This window comes from Delphinus delphis, chromosome 11 (genome assembly GCF_949987515.2).
Source record: "Delphinus delphis chromosome 11, mDelDel1.2, whole genome shotgun sequence".
Classification (NCBI taxonomy): domain Eukaryota; kingdom Metazoa; phylum Chordata; class Mammalia; order Artiodactyla; family Delphinidae; genus Delphinus; species Delphinus delphis.
Window position 1 is genome coordinate 60,570,717 of NC_082693.1, and position 26,719 is coordinate 60,597,435.

The following is a 26,719-nucleotide window of genomic DNA, read 5'->3' on the forward strand; positions in this document are numbered from 1 at the left end:
TCTCAGAACTTATGTCTTTACCTGTTCCTATGTTAATTTCACTCTTAGGCTGGCTTCTCCACAAGTTGTGGACCGGCTGCTAGCATCTCAGCATCCCTTATTCATACCCTTTGTGGAAAAAAACAAGAGTGCCATTAGCGTAAGTCTTTTTTCAAAACTGCCGGCAGGAGAAGGAGCCGTTCTAACTTGGGAAGGAGGGTGGAATTTTTTACAGGGCTTCAGCAGGCAGGGTCAGCTGAAGTTCAGCTATTTTCAAGAATATTTGTTCAAAGATGGTTCTCAGGAAAGGGAAGAATTATTCTGTCTAATTAGCAGCCATTGTCTGGACAATTTGGATTTTACCAAGAGGAGTGGGAGAACAGTGAGGGGCTGAGGTCATGTGTAAGCAGGGGTACAAGCTACAGTTGATAAGGACATTGAGGGCCACAGAGGGAACTTTTCAGTTCTTCAGAGCTCCTTTTTTCCTATAAAAATGAGACAGATCTGCCCTATGAGCATAGTTACTGATGAAAAAAATAAAGATTTAGGGGAAGGAAATATCTGTCCTTATCATTTATATTTTGCTAGAAGAACAAGTTGGTTACACACCATGAGCTTTAAAGTCAAAATCCCCAGAATTTGAACCCTGACTTCCCACTGACTTGCTCCATGACCTTGGGCAAATACTTAACCTCAATAAGCCCCAGTTTTCTCATTTAGGAAATGAAGAACATCTACTTCAAAATTTAAACGGAGTGTGCATATGAAGAGCACATCATTGTATCTGGAATATGTTCAATAATTATAAATTTTTGTGATGGAGATGATGGTGATATTATGAAGGTACCAAAACCTACTCATATGTTTTAAACGCCCCCCACCCCATTACTATTTTTAAAATAGAATTTTAGGATTAGAAGAGAAATCACAGGTCACCTCAGCCAGTGGTCAAGCCTCTCCAAAGAGATCGCAACGATCCCAGAAGGAGGGGAGTGGGGTGGGGATTCATGGGTGGAACAGAGAGAACCTCTGCCCTGCAAAGGAGGGTAAGTGAACTAGGGATAAGGGAATCCTCATTTTAGACAGTTGGGTCCAGGCTCGCTCTTTGTCTCTGTGTGTGCGTGTGTGTGTGTGTGTGCTTCCACGTGCATCTGTGTGTCTGGATCTAAGTATGTTCATGGGATGTGATGAGTAAACAGTATGTGACATCAAGAAATTATCAACATTGACACTGATTACAGATGCTGGTGAATTAGCAATGTAGAAAGGGGAAATAAAATTTGGCTTAGCTGGGAAAAAGTAATGCTAATTACAGTCATTTACATGAGCCCCTTACCATTTATGCGAATTATCATGCAGCACAATCATAATTATGTGCATCATTAAATATGTGCCCAGTTAACTTTCATGTAAGTTGTCTTGATTAGAATCATCATCTCTGCTCTACTTAGACATCTGTTCGGAGATACACTGTTCAAAGTCCTGCTACTTCAGGGGCTATCCAGAGCGACCTGACTCCCTGGAGCTCCAGAACCGCCTGCCAGGTCCTATTGATAGTTACTCTCATTGGAGAAAACAGTTCTCTCAATCAGGTCCCAGTGCAGGAGGAGGCACAAGATCTTTTCCCCTCTTCTTCCCCACCAGCAGGTCTTCAGAGGGCCCAGGGAGCTCACCTCTCACAGCTGAGGGGACCCACACAACTGACGGGGAGACACACACACACACACACACACACACACACACACACACACACACACACACACACACACACACACACACACACACACACACACACACACACACACACACACACACACACACACACACACACACACACACACACACACACACACGGCAAGAGACGACAGATACAGAGAGAAACAAAAACATGCGGACCAAGACAAGAAGAGAGTCAGAGAGAGGCAGATATAAAAATTGGGGCAGAGGTACAAACACAGTCTGTTCAGTGAGGAGAGTGGATTCAGAGACCTTCACAGGCCAGGCTGTTTTTCTCTGATACTTCCTGAGAAAAAAATAGTTCCCACAAGCAGACCCAGACAATTGTGGGATCTTTCATTGCCCTGGATGGTGAAGATGCAGGAAGAGGGGGATGAAAAGAAAAGGGGAGGCAGAGAGAAGAGAGGGAGATAAAGTAACAGAGAGATGGGGAAAGACAGACATAGAGAAGTGGGAGAAGGGGAAGAGGGATGTAAGGGGTTGTAAGTCTGTTGGACAGTTGGTCAGTACCCATCTGGTCAAAGGCTGTGGAGACAGAGAAACACAGGGGACACACTCATGTCCTCTTTTTGTTGTGATAAAATTCTCAAGTCCTTAATGAGCTGTGCAGATATAATCATTAACTGGGCATCTACCATGTAACTGGAACCTGGCTAAGAGCTTTTACCTGTATTGACACATTCAGTCCTCAAAACGACAACATCGTGATGCCATATTATGGAAAAGGAAGCTGAGGCATGTAACTTGCCCAGAGTCACCGAGGTAGTGAGTGAGACTCAAATCCTGCCATCTGGCTCTAGATCCTTTGTCCTCAACCACAACATAACACCAGCAAAGCCAGTTACATAATAAATCATAGTTAAGGGATCCCTGACTTAAAAGCATTCTTGTTTAATTAAAATTTATTTTAAATTCGCTTAATATGCAAGCCAATCAACATTCCCAGAATAAAATGTTTTAATTTCCATGAAGACTTCAACATTTTCTCAGTTCAGCAAGAGAAGCAAGGGCAGAATTCTAGTGTTGTGGTTGACAGAGAAATAGAAGCCTCCAGGGATTTAGCGACTTCGTGATTTCCATACAGTGGGACGGGGCAGATTCCAGTGTCCCACCTCCGTACACTTGGATTCTGTTGCTTTATTGAAAGACCTTGAAGGGACTGGAATTTGGTCCCTCAGTGACTCCAATTTCCCCTGTGGAAACTTATGCAAAATATCTCCATCAGCTTCCAGCTTTCTAATCTGTTAATAAGTAATGATAATTTTTAAAAGAAATCATTTGGTTATCATCCTTGGAGATTAACTGGATAATTAATTTTAGCGAAGTGCTTATGAAATATAAAGTGCTTCGAAGTCTTAAGGGTTTATGCTCCCGTGTTCTCATTAGGCCTGTAGGGCAGAATGTCTCTGCAAAATGAGAAGCTGATTATGAATGCCCCTCATCAGGGCTGATTCTCACCAAATTGCACCAACCCCCATCAGAGAACTCATCAGGTAGGTAGATGATTGTCAGGGTCATTTTTACTTCTCAGACTGAAACTCTGAGCACTGAAGTGCAAATCAAAGGGAACTGGCAAGAAACGGAACTCGGCTTCTTGGTTACTCAGTTGCAGGGCATCCATGCGCCACATTGATTTTTCAGTAGGGGAATCTTTGGGGGCCAGTGGTGGTGCGAAGGGCTTCTTATGTCCATAGAACACTTGCCAACCCAAGGACAGAGGGGATATTGGTAGGACTTGAGCCCATGCTTCCTTTCGTGGCTGTTGACTTCTGCAACTTGACAAAATTAACATTTAAAAAGGGCAAGAAGGTGACAGCGCCTGTTACTGATTAAAAGCATGAACTTCGGAGTCATACAGCCTGGCTTTGAACCTGGAATAACTATTCACTAGCTGCATGTTCATGGCTTAGCCATTACTTCTATGCAAATAACTCCTAAATCCAACTTGTATTATTATGTAAAAATGACTAAGCTAGAACGTTTAGAGAACATGGTAACTGTAGGGACTGAGCCAGAAAGATATGTCTACATTCTAATCCCCGGAACCTGTGAGTATTATCTTATCATGGCAAACACTGTAATTAAGTTAAGGAGTTTGCAAGGAGGCATTTATCCTGGGTTATCCGGGTGGGTTCCACATCCACTGACAAGTGCCCTCGCTGAGTGAGGCAGACGGATATCTGGCAGATAGAAGAGGAGGAGGCAGCAATGTGAGCCTGGAGGCAGAGACTGGAGTAATATGGCCACAAACCAGGGAACTCCTGGAGCCACCAGCAGCTGGAAGAGGCAAAGGACAGATTCTCCCCTAGAGTTTTCAGAGGGAGCACAGCCCTGCCAATACCTGGATTTCAGACTTCTTTCTGATCTCCAAAGCTGTGAGAGGACACATTTCTGTTGTTCTAAGCCACCCAGTTTATGGTAATTTGTTACAGCAGCTACAGGAAACTAATTCAGTGGTTAACTGGGATGAGGGGAGCAAGTAATAGGGTAAAGCCTGAGATAGCTGTCAGGTTTTGCTTTGGGTGACTGTGGTAGAAGATGGTATCCTTCACCTAGACTGGAAACAGAAAAGCAGGTCTTAAGGAAGTTGGTGAATTCAGTTTTGGACATTCAGACTGCTAGAACAATCTTCAGTGGGGTCTCTTCCACTCCTACACGTTTTGCAGAGTATACTAAGAATGCAAGGCCCTGACTGCTCTTTACCAGAGTCATTTTTCAGGCTTGTTTTTGCCCTGAGTAACCTTGAGGGACTCTTTCCAGGACAAGGAGCAGGCTTGCTCACCGCTTGCAATAAAACAGCAGGTTCCTCAAGCTCAGTGTCCCCTTCCTGTAGCGCAATCCGCTGTGTGTGCAAGCCTCCATCTGGCCCTCCGTTTCACCCTGTGGGACTTGGGGTGCCAAAGGCAACTGACGTCAACATACTGATGCTTATGCTGCTTGCTGTGCCGTGAGGAATAAGAACTTCTGTAGCTGAACCAAGAGCCTTACTTCTTTTGCCTGCATCCATGAAACAGTAATAGGCTAATTTACTGGCTTGAAAGTAGGGTAAAACCAACCTCAACTGGAGCCCGAGTTGAGGGTCTGTGAGTCTTCCTGGAAACATCAATTGGGGGTCTGCATCTCACCAAAGACACTTGCGCTACAGATAACAGATTTGGAAATCATCAGCTGAGAAGTCTTGGTCAAAGCTATAAATTTGAATCATGCCACCCAGGAAAATTTTATGAGGTAGGAGGTGAAGGGATGAGAACAGAAGGAAAGGAAAGAAACCTGAAGAACACTGACATTTATGGGACAAGGAGAAGGAAAATTTAAAAAGTAGACAAAAGTGATGCAAATATCTTCCTACTTACTCAGCCTCTGTATCTTAGTAATTGTTTACTTATCTTTGACTCCTTCCTCTGCATTCTTCTGCATCTACTCCATTGTCAATTTCAGTTAGTTTTTTTTTTTTGGCCATGCTGTGTAGCATGTGGGATCTTAGTTCCCCGACCAGGGATCAAACCCGTGCCCCCTGCAGTGGAAGCACAGAGTCTTAACCACTGGACGGCCAGGGAAGTCCCAATTCCAGTTAATCTTTGAATCGTACTTTGTCCCACACCCATCCATTTTTTTCCCATTCCTAGCTGATGTTCTAGTTTAGACTCCACATCTACTGCACACATTCTTTGCAATAACCTCCTAATTGGTCTCTGCTTTCTGTTATACCCACGACAATCCATCCTACACAGTGCTGCTAGATTAATTTTCTTAAAATATCACTTGGATTGACTCACTCTCACTGGTTAGAAACCATCCATAGTTCCCCAGGATGTCTGAGATTCTTGTTTTCTCGACCCATTGTTCTGGGATTCTCATCACAGGAACAGGAATTGGTGTCAGAAGGAATAAAATTTAATTGTAGAGAGAAGAAGCAAAAGGATAGAGGGAGTGAGAAAAAAGAAAAGGACACAGGTGAGGAGGAATCATCTTTGTGGGGTATTGGATGTCTTGTTCAGGGGTAAGCAAGGTATGACCTGTGGGCCAAATCCAGCCTGCCACCTGTTATTGTAATAAAATTTTATTAGAACACAGCCACATCCATCATTTACGCATTGTCTACGGCTGCTTTTGTGTGACAACTGCAGAGTTGAGTAGTTATGACAAAGACCATCTGGCCTTTTATAGAAAAAGTTTGCCAACCCCTAGTCTAGTTACAGCTGCAATATGTGAGGGGTTTTAGACCTCAAGGAATGTAGAAAGGGATATTTTAAGAAGTAATGCTAAGGATTACCAATTGGATGAATCTCTGTGGACAGTCTTTGAGAGATTCCAGTAAAAATTTGAATGACTTTTAACACTGGATTTTTTCTTTGAATGTCTTCTCAGAGACTGAGTCACAAGACAATCCCAATTAAATTCCCTTTGTGTACTGATTCCTTGGAATCTTTGTTTACACTGTTAATCTCTCTCCTGAAATTTCTCCCCACATTTCCAGGTCTACTTTATTCCTTTAAATTCCTTCCTTCAAATTCCAACTCAAGTTCTGTCTCCTTTGATAAGCTTTCTCTGTCCTTCACTGAACACAGTAAATTTACCTCACATGCCAATAGCTGCCTCTGATTAATGCTCCCCCCAATTCAATCCTTACAGTATACACCTGTGTATTTTTGGCTAATCTTTTCATGGTTGGGCTATCTCCATATTAAATCAATAGCTTATTGAAGTCAAGGACTGTGTCTCATATATCATTCTATCCCTCACAACTTCTGGAAAAGGGAGTTGAATAAAGTTGTTTGATAAATTTGCTTATAAATAGTGAAATCATGAGAAATACCAGAAAACAGATTTTCCAACTTCCAAGTCCTACAGAAATGCTGTGCCCAAATATTTTCACACATTAATGTCTGGGTCATTTTAAAAGTTTTAACTGGATTTATTATGTAAAATCCCAGACCTTGTAATGAGAACGTGAGGGTGACTGGGCTATGAGCATCACCTCACTGATTCCTAGGCTTGATCTGGTGTTCCTTTGCTTCTTAACCCCTACCTAAGCATCGCCTCCTGAAGCCACCTGCTCAACGAGGGGGGTTTTCTCAGACAGGAGGATGATTCCATGGTCACATGTGTAGCAGCCTTCTATTACAACAATCTATGATCATGGTGAGTGTGGTCTAATGTTCTAATTTTCTGTGTTAGGGCACACATCTCCTACAGTTGTTCCATATATTTTTTTAATTTAAAAACCTTTCTTATTGGGCTTCCCTGGTGGTGCAGTGGTTGAGAGTCCATCTGCCGATGCAGGGGACACAGGTTCATGCCACAGTCTGGGAAGGTACCATGTGCCGCGGAGCGGCTAGGCCCGTGAGCCATGGCCGCTGAGCCTGCGTGTCCGGAGCCTGTGCTCCGCAACGGGAGAGGCCACAACAGTGAGAGGCGCACGTACCACAAAAACAAAAAACAAACAAACGAAAAAAAAAACCCCTTTCTTATTGAAGTAAAACATAATGTATAAAAATGCACATATCATAAATGTACAGCTCAGGGACTGTCACACTGAACACCCTGTGTAACCAGCTCCCAGATCAAGAAATAGAACATTATCCATCCCAAAAAGACAGTCTCTTCAGCAAGTGGTGTTGGGAAAGTTGGACAGCTGCATGTGAATAAATGAAGTTAGAACATACCCTCTCGGCATGCACAAAAATAAACTCTAAATGGCTTAAAGACTTAAACATAAGGCAGGACACCATAAATCTCCTAGAAGAGAAGAGGCAAAACATTCTCTGATATAAATTGTACCAAAGTTTTCTTAGGTCAGTCTCCCAAGGCAATAGAAATAAAAATGAAAATAAACAGATGGGACCTAATCAAACTTACAAGTTTTGCACAGCAAAGGAAATCACAAACAAAACAAAAAGACAACCTACAGAATGGAAGAAAATATTTGCAAACAATGCGACTGACAAGGGCTTAATTTCCCAAATATACAAACAGCTCATACAACTCAACAACAAAAAAATAAACAACCCAATCAAGAAATGGGCAGAAGACCTAAAACAGACATTTCTCCAAAGAAGGCATACAGATGGCCAACAGGCACATGAAAAAATGCTCAACATCACTAATTATTAGAGAAATGCAAATGAAAACTACAATGAGGTGCCACTTCACACCAGTCAGAATGGCTATCATTTAAAGGTCTACAAATAAATGCTGGAGAGGGTGTGGAGAAAAGCGAACCCTCCTACACTGTTGGTGGGAATGTAAGTTGGTGCAGCCACGGTGGAAAACAGTATGGAGGTTCCTCAGAAAATTACAAATAGAGTTGCCATATGATCCAGCAATCCCACACCTCAGCATATATCTGGACAAAACTATAATTCAGAAAGATACATGCACCGCTATGTTCATAGCAGCACTATTTACAATAGCCAAAACATGGAACACAACCTAAATGTCCATCAAGAGATGAATGGATACAAAAGATGTGGTACATATATACAATGGAATACTACTCAGCCATAAAAAAGAATGAAATAATTCTACTTGCAGAAACATGGATGCAACTAGAGATTATCATACTGAGTGAAGTCAGACAGAAAGAGAAAGACAAATGCCATACGATATCACTTATATGTGGAATCTAAAATATGACACAAATGAACCTATCTACGAAATAGAAACAGACTCACAGACACAGAGAACAGACTGGTGGTTGCCAAGGGTGGGGAGGTTAGGGGAGGGATGGAGTGGGCAGTTGGGGTCAGCAGATGTGAGCTGTTATATATGGAATGGATAAACAAGGTTACACTGCTGAGCACAGAGAACTATATTCAGTATCCTATGATAAACCATAACGGAAAAGAATATTAAAAAAAGAATGTGTGTGTGTGTGTGTGTGTGTGTGTGTGTGTGTATGTATAACTGAATCACTTCACTGTATAGCAGAAATTAACACAACATTGTAATCAACTATACTTCAAAAAAAGAAAGAAAGAAAAAAAAGAACATCATCCTTCCCAAGAAATCTACAGCATGCTCTCTTTCAGTTGTTCCCCCAACTCCTCTGCAAGGGGACTGCTGTACTGACTTGTAACAGCCTTGACTGGTTTTGTACTTTATATAAATGGAATCATACTGGATGCACTTTGGTAGCTGGCTTCTTTTGTCTGTGATTCATCCACAGTGTTGTGTGCATGTGGTAGGCTGTTCCTTCCCATTGCTTTGCAATGAATAAATCAATTGGGGTATATTTATACAATGGAATTCTACCCATTTCATTTTCATTAACAGTATTTTACACTGGAAATCTCAAGAGCTCAGCTGTTGAAAGTGAAGTCCAGTGCTGCAATGAACACAGTGTCATTGTGTGTGTCAAGACTCTTGAATCTTAAAATTCACAAAAGCTTAATGGCCTCAGTGTCTTGGATAAGGATAATATCATAGGCACTAGATCAGCTTCTGAGCCAGGAAAACTTGCTTTGCTTCATATCTGTTATTAGCTTTGTGACAAAATAACAGTCTCTTAAATTCCATTGTTAAGCATCATTGCTGATCTTAGAACTGTATGCATCTGGCAACGTTTTTTCAAAATAAAAACAGAGCAAACAAAAACGTCAGCATTTACATTAAAGTAACTTGATTTATTACCTCTAAAATTTTTCTTCCCTTCATGCTTTACACAGCTGTGAAAACATGTTACTTTTAATGCCGAAAAGTGTACTACATTTAGTTTACTTTGATATGTGTTCAGTCCCCCTCCAGCAAAACACACACACCCCTCACTCTCACTGACTGCGGGGTTTTAGCTACAGCACCACTAGGTAGGTTAAACTTCATTGTGGCAGTCTTCTGTTGATACTGCAGAAATTAATACTGCTTGGAAGGAATCCAAAACCCATATTATAGGAAAATTCACAATGTTATGGTACCCCTTCATAACAGTGCTTGCATAAAAAGTACATTTTTAAAAACTCAGGGATACTGAGGTATAACTTACATATAGTAAAATTTACCCTCCTTAGTCTACAGCTGTATAAGTTCCAACCAGCACCACAATCAAGATACAGAGCAGCTCATCATCCCCAAAAGTTCCTTCATGCCCCTTTGTACTCAACTCCTACACCTAGCTCTACTCCCTGGCACTCACTGATCTCATAAAAATATATAAAATGCTTATTTCCCCCTCTTTTGTCAGACACAGATAAGCAGAGTAGGGGCTGGCTACCTGTCACCTCCCCCGTCTTGGCACACAGCCCTTCCCCTGCCCCAGCCACACCACCTCATCCAGTGCCTTGTCCTCTCCATGCTTCCACCCACTAAGCTTACCCCATCGTTCCTTTTATCTAGAACACTCTTCTCTTTCTTCTGCACCTAGTCAACTCCTACTCAGCCTTGAGATCTCAGCTTCAACATCATTTCTTCAGAGAAGTCTTTCCTATCTAGTTTCAATCCCTCTGCATTGCATTGTGCACATGTGAAGCAGTGATTTTACATTTGTTTACGTATTATTTGATTAATGTCCATCTTCCCATTAAACTGTGAGTCCATGAGGGCAGGGACTGGGTTTTGTTCATGACCATAGGCTGAGCATACAGCACATTAGTAAATACTCAATAAAGACTAAGTAAATGAGTACACACTTTGAAGCCAGCACTGTTCTAGATGCTCACTTTTGATTCTTTCAAAGGTACAATAAGATCAATATTATTATTTCTGTTTTACTGATGTGATGACCTTAAATCAAAAATTCTTTGACTTTCCTCCTTCCCAAGGGTGGAGCCTAATTCCCCTCCCACTAAACATAAGCTGACTCAGTGACTCACTTCTAATGAATAGAATACAGCAGAAGTGACAGTGTCATAAAAGGCATTGCACTTTCTCCGTGCTCTCTCTGGAGTCACTCCCTCTGGGGGAAGCCAGCTGCCATGTCATTCAGACACATCAGCAGCCCTATGGAGAGGCCCACACAGTGAGGAACTGAGGCCTCCTGCCAACAGCCACGTCAGTGAGTGAAGTGGACCCTTCAGCCCCAGTCAGTGAGTCTTCAGGTGACTGCAGCCCTGGCCAACATCTTCACTACAGCCTTATGAAAGACCCTGAGCCACAGCCACCCAGCTAACCCACTCCCAGATTCCTGACCCACAGAAACTATATGAGAGAATAAATGTTTGCTGTTTCAAGTTACTAAGTTTGAGGATAATATTGTTGTCACACAACAATAGATAAATGAAAGAACCAAAGAGGGAAGTAAAGTACAGCAAGTTTAAGTAATTTGTTCAAGGTGATGTAACTAGTAAGTGGCAGATCCAGGATCCAAACACAGGTGGTGGGGCTCTAAAGCCCCTGATCTCTGTACCACACCATGCTGCCTCCTAAAGATGCTTAGTGTGGCAAATGCAAAATCATTTGACTGTGCTATTATAAAATCTTTGCAGATTGGTTCATGTTACAGTTTTGGGAGGTTGCTTTCTGGATTTCCAAAGAAGCTGCTGACTGGAAGAATTTCTGAGAGAATGCTGGGCAAAAAGGCAATACTAATGAAGAAGTGTACTGTACTATTTAAAGAATTTCTGTGAAGACATTTTGTTGGAAGAGTAGATTGAAGCAAGTTTGTTATAAAGTAACTTTTTAGAGATAAAAAACTTTTTTCTTTAGCTCATTATTATAGTATTATAAAAGAGTTTTCCGAGTGTGAATGGATTATACTAGATTGCTCAATCTTAAAATATATTCAGTATATTTTTGTGTTCAATATTATGTATTATACATCTTTAATATATGTGTATATTCAAATATTTATATTTAATATTTATGAAGGAATTACTGAAACGCATTATTTCTCTGAGATTTCTTAGTTACTATTCCAAAGGCCAAAATCTTGGAGTAGGCAAAGATTTCTTCAACAGGACACAAAATGCACCAATCTTAAAAACACAACCTTAATTAGCTATTGTAAGCTATTTACATACCTGGTGCCCAGAAGTCTTCCAGTCTATGCTGATAAGACCTAATATCTTCATCCCATCACCCTGGAATGACTCAATTCCCTTTCTCCTTCTGTTCCTTCCATTTTCCTAATCAAATTAATAAAACAGTCCTTTCATCTAGTCACTCCACTAAGCATTATCATTAGGTCCCTCCTCAGGAATATTAGACTCCTTGAGCTAATTTAAGTAGGGGAGTCTCCTGGCACCCAAAAGCAGGAATATTGCTGGGCCTTGGCAAGCTCTAACTGGAGAGCTGTCTCTCCATCTCTTGTCTATGATTCCAACTTCACGTCTGTGGAGTAGGTTTAATGGAAGAATCTCTATACAGTGGCAAAGAACATGGAACACTTTGGTTCTCCAAATAACTTTGCTTTTTTAGAGTCTCAGTTTACCCCGGAAGTAGAAAAAATCTAATAATGTCAAGTAACAGCACTTGGGTCTCTCTGGATAAATTAACCCATTCCAGTGACTGCTTTTAGAGCTGATTACTAAAATCTCAGTCTCCTGTTCAGTTCACATACCTTCTTTCCAAGGACAGTTTAGCTGTTTGTGATGTGGGGCCATTGGCCTTTCCATTTCTCTTTGTGGGCCTGCTTCTTTGTTCATGGGATGAGTGGATCCTGGGGAGAGAGTTCAGCCATGTGAGCATGCAAGCACTGGCACACTGGTGGTAACGATAAGGATACCAGGCAGTTTCAACTGGTCTTCGTTGCTACTTTACCTGACACTGGCAATAAAACCTGGCAATGTCTGTGGTAGGGAACAAGTTTTAGGAGACCCAATAAATAACTCCCCTCCCATTGGGAGGCATACATGGGAGTCAGGCTGAAGGAGACAGAAACACCACAGTAACTCCCTATGATGCCTATACTGGACCCAAGGGCCTACAGTGCTAAATGGAGCAGGCAGGTGAATGCCCCACCTTTGAATCAGACAGATGGACCCAGGCATGGTTCCTAACAGTGCTGATTCCTGTTCCGGGCCTGTGGGGAGATGTTGACCCTGCTTCCTTTCTCTTAACCAAGAGAAAGAAAGGGAGTGCTGAGCCAGGCACACGCAGTTCCTCCACCCAAACTCACCAATCAGGTAAGTCCCTTTGCCTCCCTGGAGGGGTAGTGAGTGAGACAAGAAGCCAAGAGAAATCTCAACCAAGGTCAAAAACAATCCAAATGTACAGATACGAATAGGAATACATTTTTATTTGATTTTATAAGCAGCATAATGAAAAATATGGAAGGATACCTGGTAGGTGATCCATAGGATTACCTGGTTTGGGGGGAAGCATCTGGGGGACAATGTGAAAGAAGTGGGGAAGAGAGTAGGGAGATAAGTAAAACCGGAAAGGAAAACTAACCACTAAATATAGTACGTATGCAGATGGTCAACAAGCACGTGAAAAGATGCTCAACATGGCTAATTACTAGAGAAATGAAAATCAAAACTACTGCCTCACATTGGTCAGAATGGCCATCATTAAAAATAAGAAATGCTAGAGAGGGTGTGGAGATCTTATAAATAAGATCTGCACTGTTGGTGGGAATGTAAGTTGGTACAGCCACTGTGGAAAACAGTATGGAGGGGCCTCAGAAAACTAAAAATAGAGCTGCCATATGATCCAGCTATCCCACACCTCAGCATATATCTGGACAAAACTATAATTCAAAAAGGTATACACCCCTGTGTTCATAGCAGCACAATTCACAATAGCCAAGACATGGAAACAACCCAAATGTGCATCGACAGATGAATGCATAAAGAAGATGTGGTACATGTATACAATGGAATACCACTCGGCCATAAAAAAGAATGAAATAATTCTACTTGCAGAAACATGGAATGCAACTAGAGATTATCATACTGAGTGAAGTCAGTCAGAAAGAGAAAGACAAACACCATATGATATCACTTATATGTGGAATCTAAAATATGACACAAATGAACCTATCTACAAAATAGAAACAGACTCACAGACATAAAGACCAGACCCGTGGTTGCCAAGGGGGAGGCAGGTGGGGGAGGGACAGAGTGGGAGTTCAGGGTTAGCAGACTATTATATATAGAATGGATAAACAACAAGGTCGTACTGTATAGCACAGGGAACTATATTCAATATCCTGTGATAAACCATAATGGAAAAGAATATAAAAAAGGAATGTATATATATGTATAACTGAATCACTTAGCTGTACAGCAGAAATTAACATAACATTGTAAATCAACTGTACTCCAATAAAAAATAGTATGTACGGTGTGATCACATTAATATACATTATTGCATTAAGGAGTGATATTCAAAATACTTCAACCTCTGTGGCATGGTTAACACTTCACCAATTAAAGTGGACACCATAGAACTGGGGCAAGATCCCACCAAACTCCCCTGCTGAAGCAGATATTAACCTGAATCCAAGGGCGCCTAGGATAGGGATGAGGAGACCAGGGTGGTAGGATGGGATTCGGGGGAGAGGGTAGTAGACTTGGGAGGCTGAAGACAGTAGCTATTTACCAAACCAATTCAGAAGAATGTCAAAGTGTTGACAGCATGTGTAGCTCTATCAGTGCTTTCCAGTTGATAATATACTTACTCGTAAGTTAAGATCAAATTCTTAAAATATAACAGGAAAGTTTTCTTCCTGTGGTATGTTATCTAATTCAGCTGGCAATAGGCACGATTCACATGAAGAAAACCTGTAAACAAACCCTGGGTACTGAAGGATCCACTTCAAAGGCTCACTCAGGGGACTTCCCTGGTGGTCCAGTGGTTAAGACTCCATGCTTCCAATGCAGGGGGCCTCAGTTTGATCCCTGCAGGAAACTAGATTCTGCATGCACACCGCAACTAAGAGTCTGCATGCCGCAACTAAGGAGTATGCATGCCACAACTAAGAGTTTGCTTGCCACAACTAAGAAGTCTGCATGTCACAACTAAAGATCCTGTGTGCTGAAACGAAGATCCCATGTGCTGCAACTAAGACCCAGAGCAGCCAAAATAAATAAATAAATAAATATTTAGGGAAAAAAAGGCTCACTCAAATGAGGAACGTTGATGCTTGGCTGTTGGCTGGAAACTCCACCAAAGCTGTGGATTAGGGCCTTGGCTCTTCTCAGGCTGCTTGAGCTTCCTTACAGCATTGGTGGTTGGGTTCTAAGAGCAAGAGTTTCAAGAGAACCAGGAGGTTGCCTTTTATAATCTAAGAGGTCATACACAGTGTCACTCATTATAGTCTTCTGGGCAGGGCAGTCACAAGGCCTCATCCAGGTTTAAGGAGAGGAGACATAGATTCTACCATTCCATCAGAGGAGTGTCAAGGTCATATTTAGAGAATATGGCAAGGGAAATATGGGAGAAAATACAATCTGCCACAGTGAATTTCTACTATATCTGTGATATCCGTGGTCCATGCTGGCATGAGTCCCAAAGGTTTCTGCTGTTTTTCCATGTAGGGAACAGGTTATCAAGTATAACTGAAGAACTGGAGGAAGGAGGGAAAAGTTTAAAATTTATGGGTGGGACGTCCCTGGTGGTCCAGTGGTTAAGGCTGTGCGCTCCCAATGCAGGGGGCCTGGGTTCGATCCCTGGTCAGGGAACTAGATCCCACTTGCTGCAACTAAGAGGCTGCATGCTGCAAAGAAAAGATTTCCGCATGCTGCAATTAAAAGATCCTGCATACCGCAACTAAAGATCCTGCATGTGTCAACGAAGATCCTGCGTGCCGTAACTAAGACCCAGTGCAGCCAAATAAATAGATATTTTTTAAAAATTTATGGCAACCAAAGGAAGAAATAAAGCTAATATTTATTAAGCTCCTACTTAATAATGTGGCAGGCATTGTGCGAGGCGCTTCCCATCAGATATCTTTACTGATCTTCACCACAGTTATATGAGGTAGGTTCTGTTATTACTACTTCATAGATGAGGACATTGAGGTAGAAGAGGTATTTAGCAACTTGTCCAAAGTTACACAAATAGTAACTGGTAGAGCCAGGATGGCAATACTGGTCTGCCTGACTTCAAATACTATGTTCTTTCTACTACACTGTGCCTCAAAGTTTAGAACAGAAATACAATCTTCAAACTGTCCCAATTTTGTCTTCACTAGTTAATTTCGTTTCTTCTAATACATATATGAGATCTCCTTTTTCACTTCTCAAAAGGGTTAGAGTAAAATATTGCAAGTAAGAGAAATATATAAATGGACTTTTTTTTCCCCCTAAATAACCAACAAAGTCTTCTCAAAGAGCACATTAGATAACTTCCTTATCAAGTTATGCCCAAGTTATCATTTGATAATGATTTGTAGGCATTACCATCTGAGGGATTGTATACGAAACCCTAACTAATTATTAAGACTAATTATATTGCGAGTTAATGTAAATTTTAAGACATACAGTACAAATTAGAAGAGATCAGTATGGGAGTTTATTAAGTACAAAATGATGTGTAAATTGTGACAGAAACACAAGTGAAGCCCAGGAAGTTTTGCACAAATGTACTTTTGAAATATGTATTAAGGCTAAATATACCATGGGGTCCCTTTTTTAAAGAAAATGGACATTTCTGTTGCCGCAGCAGGGATTTCCCTATAGTGGGGGACAGACAATGGAAACCTCCCTGAGTAGTTCAAGAAGCACAGCCAGTTACTAACTAGGTGTGTTTAATCTGGGCACAAGAACCTTGGTTGCTATAATCAGGGAGGGTTTCACCCAGATCTTATTTATAATAAGATCTGGCATTGGTGATTTTACTTGGGGCTAAATATCAATACAAACATCCAAAGGAGTTATTGTAAATGACAGAGACTGCAAGAACTATGCATATTTACCATATTGTTAACCTAAGAATAAATGCGATTCAACCATAATACAGCATGTCTACATAAGGCTACAGGGAGGCTTTCGGCACAGACTTGGGAATGAAACTTCCTAGTGAGAGCTACTCTTTAAAATGAACAAATGATTGTTTAGAACAGGGACATGCTAAGTCACCTGAAGGAAACAGAATGGCTTCCAGGCTGGTAGGACTCTGCAGCGATTTAGTATTTTAAGAAAAAACTGGGTTCATCGGAGCTTAACAAAAATGGAGTCACTGAGGCAAATGTTGGTTGGATCTATGTGATCACCGCTCAGGAGAAGGGAGCCTTAGTCAGTCTTTCCATTGGTCCATTCCTATTCATTCATTCATTCATTGAGTGCCTGCTTGCCCAGGTACTATCCCACATGCTGGAAATATGGAAGTGAAAAAGTCAAAGTCCTCGTGAAGTTTACATTCTTGTGGGGAAAGCAGTCAATACAAAAAATAAACACACATACTAATAACACCAGATATGTGCTTCAAAAAGAGCTTAACAAGGTAGGAAGATAGAGAACAAGAGAGGTCATGGGGAAGGAATATGGCATTATTTTAGACTGAAAGGTGAAGAAAGGTTATCTCTAAGGAGGTGACATTAAAGCAGAAGTACCTGAATAAAGTGAGGAAGTGAGCCATATGAAGACCAGAGGGGAAGACTTTTATGCAGACAGCACAGCAAATGGAAAACTCAGACGCTGGAACGAACTTGTGCGTTCAAGGGACAGAAAGGCGGCCAGTTTGGGTACTCATTCGTGCTGTTTGCCAAATGTCCTGGTTCTCTCTCATTCCAGGCACAAGGTAGAACTGCACTACCTGGTTCTTCTGTGGATGGGTAGGACAATGTGATGAATTCTGGACAGTGAGTCATGAGCAGAAATGACACAAGCCAGTTCTGAACACAGCCAATGCAAGACCCTCTAGATCTTTTTTCTCTCTCTCTGGCGTGATGATTGGTAACGCTCAAGACAGTGACTGCTCCACCTGCCTTGAATTGGGAGTGAGGAAGAAAACAGTGTGGGATCAGAAGCCTGACCTTTAATAGGCATGAATGTGAGCAACAAATCAATTTGTACTGTGTCAAGGCTCTTGAGATCTGGAGTTATTTGTTACCTCAGTATGGCATAACTTGTCCTGACTCATAGTGTAACTGGTGGGGAGAAAGCTAGAGGGAGAGTATCAGATGAGATTTTAGGGATAAGCAGGGGAACAGATCATGTACGGCCCTGTAGACTATGATAAATTTGGATTTCATTCTGTGTGAAGGAAAAACCTTTGGAAGACTGAGCAGAGGAATGACATGACAGGATTTGCATTTTTAAAAGAATCATTCAATCATGTAGGGGAAGTCCTTGTTCATGGTAAATACTTACTGAGGTATTTAGCGATACAACTTGCTTTCAAATGGTTCAGTGAAGTGTGTGTGTGCACGCGCGCGCGCGCACGCGCGTGCACACACATGCACGCATGCACAAAGGGTAAAATGGTAATTGGTGAATCTAGATGAAGGATTTGTGGGTGTTTGTTGTGCTTTTTTTCCCCCAACTTTTTTGTGGAGTCAAAACATTTGAAATAAGAAGTTGGGGGGAAATCACTCTAGGATAAAGTACAAGGTGAGACAGAGGCGAAGAAGACCATTAGGAGGCTGCTGCAGTTAAGAGATGAAGTGACTTGGGCTAGAAAGGCAACTGTGAGCAATGGGTGGATTTGAAATCCACTTTATTTGTGGGGCCAGCAGGATTTGCTGATTGGCTGTGTGATGTGAAGGAAAGACTGGAGGCAAGATGTCTCTCAGGTTTTTGTTTTGAATGAGTGGGAGACTGGTGATACCATTAACTAAGATGGGACAGCAGGGGAAAGGCCAGGTTTAGGGGATGGGAAATAGAGATCCTGTTTTGGACATGTTAAGGGTAAGCATCCACATGGAGACTGGGTTGGCAGTTGGATAAATGAGTTGGGATTAGAGAGAAGAGGTTGGCTGGAAATACAAAATTTGGAATCATCAGCATGTAGTGGCACCGTTACAGACCTGGACAGAATCCCATGGGAAGCAAGTGTAGGTGTAGAAGGCCAGGACCGAGCACTGGGGAACTGGAGCATAACTGGCTGGGAGGAGTTAATTTGATTTCTCTTGTTCTGATTCCATGCTTACTGAGCAACCACCTGATTATTACTTCCCACAGGAAGTAATAAAACAGGTCCATACATAAAGGAAAGACTGGTCAGACGGACTTGGAATATTCTAGTTCCTGGAACAGTTCTTATTGTAAATAAATTGATCATGCTCACAAGTTTGGTTTGACTCAGACCCTGAGACAGAGCCATTCTCAACGTGCTGACAAAATCTGATGGTGAGTCTGCATAAGAGGAAGCCAGGCCCAGGACTGAAAATTCCATGAGGAAATGAACGCCACACTGGTTGCTGGGACTTCCCTGGCTCATAGTAGCCTGCTAAGGGAGAACGTTTCCAGAATTGTTGAGAAAACCCCTAGCCAATTATAGTTAAGAGAATATTCCCTCTTTTGACTGTATCCTTTCTTCCACTGTAGAAGTACTGATCCATCATTGTGTATCTCACATCATTTTTCTTCCATTCTGATCTTGTGTTTCCTTAGGCCAGGATCCTTATTATTACTTGGGGTGCATTCTATGTGTTTGCTCTAAATCTATTTTTTTTAATTTTATCTCATTTGAATAAGTAGTATTCAAGTGGTTCAAAAATCAAAATGCCATAAGGTATACACTGAGAAATCACCTTTTCACCTCTTCCCTATGCATGTTACCCCCTCCCCCACCAGTCACTGCCCCTATCCCATTTAGTTTGTGGATCCATCTAGAGTTTAGGTTGTTACCATCTCTTGCTGTTAACAGAACTGCAAAGTATATATATATATACTTTTTCCAACTACAGTTGGAAGGGGATATATATATATATCCCCTTCCAACTGTAGTTTTTGTTTTCTCTGCTGTTCTGTGATGATAAGAAAAACATATTCTATTCCTTTTGGGAGGAGATGAGTAATTTCTGACAAAAGTTCAGGCTCGGGACTTCCCTGATGGCACAGTGGTTAAGAATCGCCTGCCAATGCAGGAGACACGGGTTTAAGCCCTGGTCCGGGAAGATCCCACATGCATCCTACGGGCAGAGCAACTAAGCCCGTGCGCCACAACTACTGAGCCTGCACTCTAGAGCCCGCGAGCCACAACTACTGAGCCTGCATGTCACAACTACTGAAGCCCGGGCGCCTAGAGCCCGTGCTCCGCAACAAGAGAAGCCACCGCAATGAGAAGTCCATGCTCCACAATGAAGAGTAGCCCCTACTCACCGCAACTAGAGAAAGCCCGCGCACAGCAACAAAGACTCAATGTAGCCAAAAATAAATAAATAAATAAGTAAATTAATTTAAAAAAAAGAGTTCAGGCTCAAATTGCATTCCTCTTCCCCGTCCCTTTTAGTCTAAAACATGCATACCCTAACATTTCCAGTGTAACATGGTTAAACAGCTCCCTGGCTAAAGCAGTTCAGAGATATTCAACTATTCAATGCCTATTGTTTTGGGAATAAAAATGGCTTGTGCTGACCCAGTGAGAAAAAAATGAGTTCATAAAAGTTATTGGGGAAAACGTGTTTGTGGGAGGTGGACTGACATGTAACTTCAGAAAACAATAATAAAAACCTCAGCTGAGAAGTTGTCCTCTTTTCTCTCCCATGGTGCTGCAGACTGTTTTCCAAAGATAGCTGCCTCAATATATATCTCATCCCACATGCTCTTCTTATAATGTGTCACTGACACTTTCCATTGAGTGGTGGGGCCTGTGTTCCCTCTCCTTGAACTTCAGCTGACCTGCACGACTGCCTCACCCAACAGGATACAGGGAAGGTTGTTCAGCGAAATCCAGGCAATTCCCAGAACCATGAAGGTAATAATATAGTGATTCCAATCAAGTAAATTTTGAGGTTATTCATTATGCAGAATAAAAACAGGAACATGGTCTTGACTTTTAATCATTTTTACATTTTCTTTGCTCTTGATTCTTTAATTTTTATTTAGATTTTACTTTAATTTCATCTATTTTTTGTTGCAGGTCACCTCAAATCCTTTGTGTAAGTGGGTTTAAGTATAACGTAATTACATTTGTGAAGTGCTCTTTTATCTAACCCAGTAATATAAACTCCCTAGTGTTATTCTGTAAATGACAAGGATGACCCATGAAAGCTTTATCACCATTTTTGAGGATTTTTTAATTAAAAGAAAAACGATTGCTTTGTGCAGATCTGTTCTACATTTTTTGCTTCTTTCCCCCGCAAACAGATCCTTTTCCATGAAAGTTTGATAGAAATAATTAGGAGCTCATCCATGAGGACCAGAGTTTCTCAACAGACATTTACTGGCTACTACCGTGTGCCAGATATTAGATGAGGTGCCAAACACAAAAAGACCCACTCCCAGATTACAAAGTGGCTCCTGGGCTAGTGATTATTTACAGTTATAAAATGTCTACCATATGCAAGGCACAGGCAAACATGGAAAAGTCTCTGAATGCCTTCAATGATGAAGTATTTAAAACAACAACAACAAAATAAAGCAAAGCTATCAAGTGACCTGACAGGCAATTTAAAAAAGTGAATGGAAAAAATTATACAACAATTTTACAGTACGTTTATTCTTTTTTTTTTTTTTGCGGTACGCGGGCCTCTTACTGTTGTGGCCTCTCCCGTTGCGGAGCACAGGCTCCGGACGCGCAGGCTCAGTGGCCATGGCTCACGGGCTCAGCCGCTCCGCGGCATGTGGGATCTTCCCGGACCGGGGCACGAACCCGTGTCCCCTGCATCGGCAGGCGGACTCTCAACCACTGCGCCACCAAGCCCTACAGTACGTTTATATATCTATGAAATCTGTATAAGAAACAGAGCTAGGGCTTCCCTGGTGGCGCAGTGGTTGAGAGTCCGCCTGCCGATGCAGGGGCCTCCCACGTGCCGTGGAGCGGCTGGGCCCGTGAGCCATGGCCGCTGGGCCTGCGCGTCCGGAGCCTGTGCTCCGCAACGGGAGAGGCCCCAGCAGTGAGAGGCCCGCATACCGAAAAAAAAATACATATATATATATATACGTATATATATATATATACACGTATATATATATATACACATATATACACATACACACAAAGAAACAGAGCTAATACATTCTCTCCATAGTCACAGAAGTGAAATAATGTTATCACATATGGCATAAACCTTACAAAAATGAAATTATATTTAATATAAAAGATCATGAGATCTGCATGATGGAATATTACAGTTCTTAAATACATTATTAGTCACCGCTTTTTCAAGTTTAACTGTAATGAAATTTTAATCAGTTTTCCTAAATTTAATCTTGATCCAAGTGTTGTCACCATCTACTACCCATTAACCTTTGAGGAAAGGTGCATGAAGGTAGGAACCATACCTATTTGTTTACCATGGTATATTCAGCATCTGGCACATAGTAGGCACTCAATAAGAATCTGCTGAATTAGTAAACTGGAAACACATAATTAGATCAGATTAAAGATAACAGTTTTATTCAACAAGCACTCCCGAATACTTGGTATGAACACAGCACTGCCTGGGGTGTTACAGAGAACTACTAAAAGTAGAAGACACTGTCCTTATTCACAGCTAGGTGCACAGTATTATTTGCATTTATAAACCTTTAAGATAAAATATAAACATTAAAAAATTCATATTAGAAATAAATACAGTCGTCTCTCGGGATCCAAGGGGGGTTGGTTCCAGAACATTCCCCCCCTCCCGAGGATACCAAAATCTGTGGGTGCTCAAGTCCCTTATATAAAATGGCACAGTGTTTGCATGTAACCTGTGCACATTGTCTTGTGTACTTTAAATCATCTCTAGATTACTTATAATACCTAATACAATGTAAATGCTATATAAATAGTTGCCAGTGCACCTGGCAAATTAACGTTTTGCTTTTTGGAACTTTCTGGAATTTTTTTTCCTGAATATATTCAATCCACAGTTGGTTGAATCCACAGATGGAGAACCCAAGGACTGGAGAGCCAACTGTAATTCTCAAATTATTATTATTATTTTTTAACATCTTTACTGGAATATAACTGCTTTACAGTGTTGTGTTAGTTTCTGCTGTATAACAAAGTGAATCAGCTATACGCATATGTATATCCCCATATCCCCTCCCTCTTGCATTACTACTGAACTCTGGCTATGCACCAAATATAAGAAAACTCAGCAAATACATGAATTAGTTTTGCAAGCTCTTAGAGGACAGGAGAAAATGATAGCATGAATTTCATATCCTTTCTGGAATTAACTTTCAACTAAAGAAATGAAAATAAGTTTACAATGCACAAAGCCACATTTATGGTGACATACTCATTGGTGTATGAATGGGGAAAAAATCTATCCAGGCTCTAAACAAGGGGCCACAAAAAAGTAAAAACTAATTTTACTCACACTCTGAGAAAAAGAAAATGAGCCTTTTACTCACTGCTATAGAAATTATGAGTAGGAAAATAAATCATTTTAAATAAAGCAAATAATGTTTTATATTATAAACAATTAAAGTAGGATGGCATTTGAAGACCACATCCATATCTGAGATTAAATTACTCTATTAACTAGATACAGAAAGGCAAGGGAGAAGGGATGAAGAGTGAAAAAAGATACAGAAAAGTAAAAAGGAGCTATAAGGAAATACCTTCCCCCAAATGCACAGACTAACACACAGCAGAGACACAGGGATACTGAGGGGGAAAAAAGATACACTTACTCAGATCTTGGCTTCACCCATCCAGAATGATTCCTCCTCAGAACTGTGCCATAATGTAGTCTCTAATATTTGTGTCTGAATGTGTGCTGGCCTTGTGTACTTCTAAAGACTTTTTAAGTTATGCTGTTTTCCTAACTAGACTGAATTAACTTGAAAATCAGTGGTCACATGCCTGCCTTGCTTTATGGCTATGGCTTGAGTTGGATTAAAACTTTGGTTAATAAAAAGCTTCCAATTTTATAGTTCCTCTTCCGAATCTTGATCATAAATTTCCTGAGGTTGTCTCTTAATATTGATTACCAAGTCAATGGTTAAAATGTTTCTCAAACACTGAAGAACTGAAGTTAGTAACTGGTATTTACCAGCAACTGATTCCAAACCTGTCTGGTTGCTTATCATGGGTTGATTGGTTTGCAGTGCATGGAGAGCTCTTATATATATTTGTGGAAAGCTGTAATTTCCTTTCTTAGACTTATACAAGATTTTGGGAACGCCTAAAAGTGCATTAGCAATTATCATACTAACCATGGTTTCTTCTGATTGCTGGCACTTTTTGGCATAGCTGAGAAGATAGTAATGCAACAAGATCTCAAAATTACCACCCACTGGCAAAACACAACCAGCTGGTACAGATGAGAAACAGTAACTCTGGGAAGTACACATCTCTAGTGACTTATATCTCACTGGTAATATGCTCCCCTTTCTAGCATTTTTTGTGACTTGTAAATTTTCATAAGAGATTTCTCTTCTAGTATTTTCTGTTGCTGAGTTAGCAGAATTACTCTCAATAAATGGTTCATGGTCATCCATTATCCTGGCTTTGTCTGGAGAGAAACATCTCAGTGTTGCATCTGTCTGGTATGTATCTGTTAGTGTCACTGTTGGTGTTGAACACAATATATTTGTTTCTAATTCTACACTTGGAACTACCAAATTTGAATATGCTTTTAAATATGTTTGAGTTTTTGCCAGTTCATCTTTGTTCTTTACAACTGTGTCCTGATATGGCCTTTGTATTGAGCCATTAACAATTTCTGGTAAGTCATTAATTTCTCTACTATTCTTATAAATAAGAGGACTTGAAGTACAATTTTGGTCACTGGCTTGTGTCACATAATTTAGATCAAGGTCTTTAAATAATTGCCGAAGCATTTTAAATGCCCCATGTAAAGCAACCTCATGTTGTTCAACAAGACCCTGCACTGGACCACAAAGAACTATACAGTGTGGTGTAAACGAACATGTGCTAATCAAGCCAAGATGAACATACCTTTTGGATCTAAGAATAAAGGGCTTACAAAATTTCACCATAGCAGTGTTAGAGAGTTCATACTGAGAAGAAGCCTGTGGTACTACAAAGGGAGCGAGACCAGTGACTCTCTGGATAAGAGAAAGTTCTTCAGATGATAAACACTCCACCACGGATATGCCATTCAGTCCTGCACAATAAATTACTAAGTCTGGTTGTTTCACAGTAGATAGGAGCAATTTTACATTCTGCTTCTGTAAATATTTCATTATCGCTTTTGTCCTTTCTGTAATCCAAAATTGAGATGTCTGAAACTGTGCTTCTGAATTTAGAATAAACTCTGATCCAAAAGTTGAAAAAAGAGGCTGAATGGTTTCTATTACTATCACTATTCTTATGTCACCGTCTGCTGGACAGTACACGGAAAAGTCTCTGGGAAGCACAAGCCCAGCTATGATCCTGGAATCGGAAACAGGAAGGCCAGTGACACCAACTTTCAACTCGACAAAACAGTCATCCACTAACTCAAGTACTTCTTCAAACCCACTTTCACAAGCTGTACACTTGAAAAAGTAGTCACACATCAACTGTGATACAAAGTTGTGATTATTTCTTCCCACTCTTCCACAAAAGTATGCTCCTAAGAGCATCTCTAAAGAGCTCCTACACAATGGTCTCTCTTTGGTGGATGAAGAAAAGATGGACAAAAAGTGTCTACTTAAGTAATGGTCCATAACGTAGTCTAATATTTGTGTCTGAAATGTTAGAAGAGCTTGGGAAATAAACTTCCACTGACAACACTTTTTCCAGTGCCTTCCATGGGTTTGAATATTTTCAGAAAAGAAAGAATTCTTTTCCTTGTCTGTGATTGCATGAAGTTCTCTGAGTAAATGGCAAAGAAAGATAATAAATGTTTTAGCACCATCTCCTGTTTTTCTTAGATGACTGGAAACACATGCCACCATCATCCTGTACAAGAAAGAAATAAAGCAACTCAGATTCTCAGAGGGCTGCCTAAATCAAGTTGAAACCATGTTTTTACAGCTACAGGCATAAAACGAGAATACTGTCTCTGTGATATCCTTAGTTTTAGTTTTTTCCTTTTTTAAGTTACTTTGTTCTACTTCAAGATTCTAGGGGTTGGGTCGAGCCGGAAGGAAAGGAGTGAGACAAGCTCTCGGCAGTTGTTAATGATTCGATGTCTGGGAATGTTCCCTCGGGCAGCGGGCAGCGCTCTAACTCTGAGCGTACACTGGTCTCGTCCAAGGTCAGTTCTTCCAGGAGCATAAGCTCAGGGACAAGAAGTTCAGGGAGATGGACTGAAGGTTGGAGTGCGGCACCTGAGTACCTGGTTATAGGATGCTCTAACGGTCTGGGGCGTGACACGCAAGTACCTGGCTATGGGATGCTCTAAGTGTAGCGCCTTCAGGAGGCGGCCGCCATCCCGGCTGAGCAGCACCTCGCCAGTGGGCTTGGTACACAGAACTTGCCGCCCTTCGGGCCCCAAGCAGCAGCTCACGACGGTTTCTAGCACTTCCGCCACCTGCAACGCGGCCCTCACAGATCCCGCAGCGGCCATAGCCCTTCAGCTTCCAACAGCTTCGGGTCGCCGCCTGTAGGAAGCCCAGCACGACCAGGAGCGGGGCGCAAGCGGAAGCGGAAGAGGCGGGGAGGAGGCCGGAAGCCGGTGCTGCTCGGTTTCTTGGTTGGGCGAGGGTCTACCTTCCCGCCCGCTCAGTGGGAGAGCCCCGCCGTTCTGCCAGTAGGAGCTAGCGGTTCAAAAGCCCGCGAAGATGGGAAAGAGGTCGGGGCTTCTCGGGAGCTGTCCCCGGACAGGAAACCGCAAGCCCTTCTCCCCCTCCTAGGTGAATTCATTCGTCTTTCTTGGAGGCTTCAGCTGCCACCAGATCCCTCCGTCTCCCAGGAACTCGGCACGAGAGCGGAGGGACTGGGCACCGCGGCTAGAGCTCGGTTCGTTCCTGACCTCCCTCAAAAGTTCGCTGTTTTGTAACAAAAACCTCTGCCTTGGACTCGTGCATATCCTGTCCACACTGCATCAGCGGTTCTCTTTCGGGTTGTAGGACAGATGAGGAGGCCCTGGCTACAGTCACGAGCTGCAGGCTTCGTGCTTTCTGCTGGGGGC

General features: G+C 41.6%; 1 protein-coding gene across 1 annotated transcript; it reads right to left on the bottom strand.

Annotated features, from left to right (window-relative positions):
• Nucleotides 1-21,726: 21,726 nt before the first annotated feature.
• Nucleotides 21,727-26,155, bottom strand: BBS10 (Bardet-Biedl syndrome 10). Its single transcript, XM_060023859.1, has 2 exons — nucleotides 25,971-26,155; nucleotides 21,727-25,545 (listed from the first exon to the last, which is right to left on the bottom strand). Exons 1-2 carry the CDS (start codon nucleotides 26,153-26,155, stop codon nucleotides 23,565-23,567), a joined length of 2,166 nt encoding a protein of 721 aa, XP_059879842.1. The 3' UTR covers nucleotides 21,727-23,564.
• Between the last annotated feature and the right edge of the window lie 564 nt (nucleotides 26,156-26,719).

Bases quoted from the DNA above. Each gene is read 5' to 3' on its own strand.
- BBS10 (XM_060023859.1), bottom strand. From the start codon at position 26,155: ATGGCCGCTGCGGGATCTGTGAGGGCCGCGTTGCAGGTGGCGGAAGTG. The intron at 25,546-25,970 runs GTACTTGCGTGT...TTTCTTGTACAG, and splicing joins TTAGAGCATCCCATAGCCAG to GATGATGGTGGCATGTGTTT.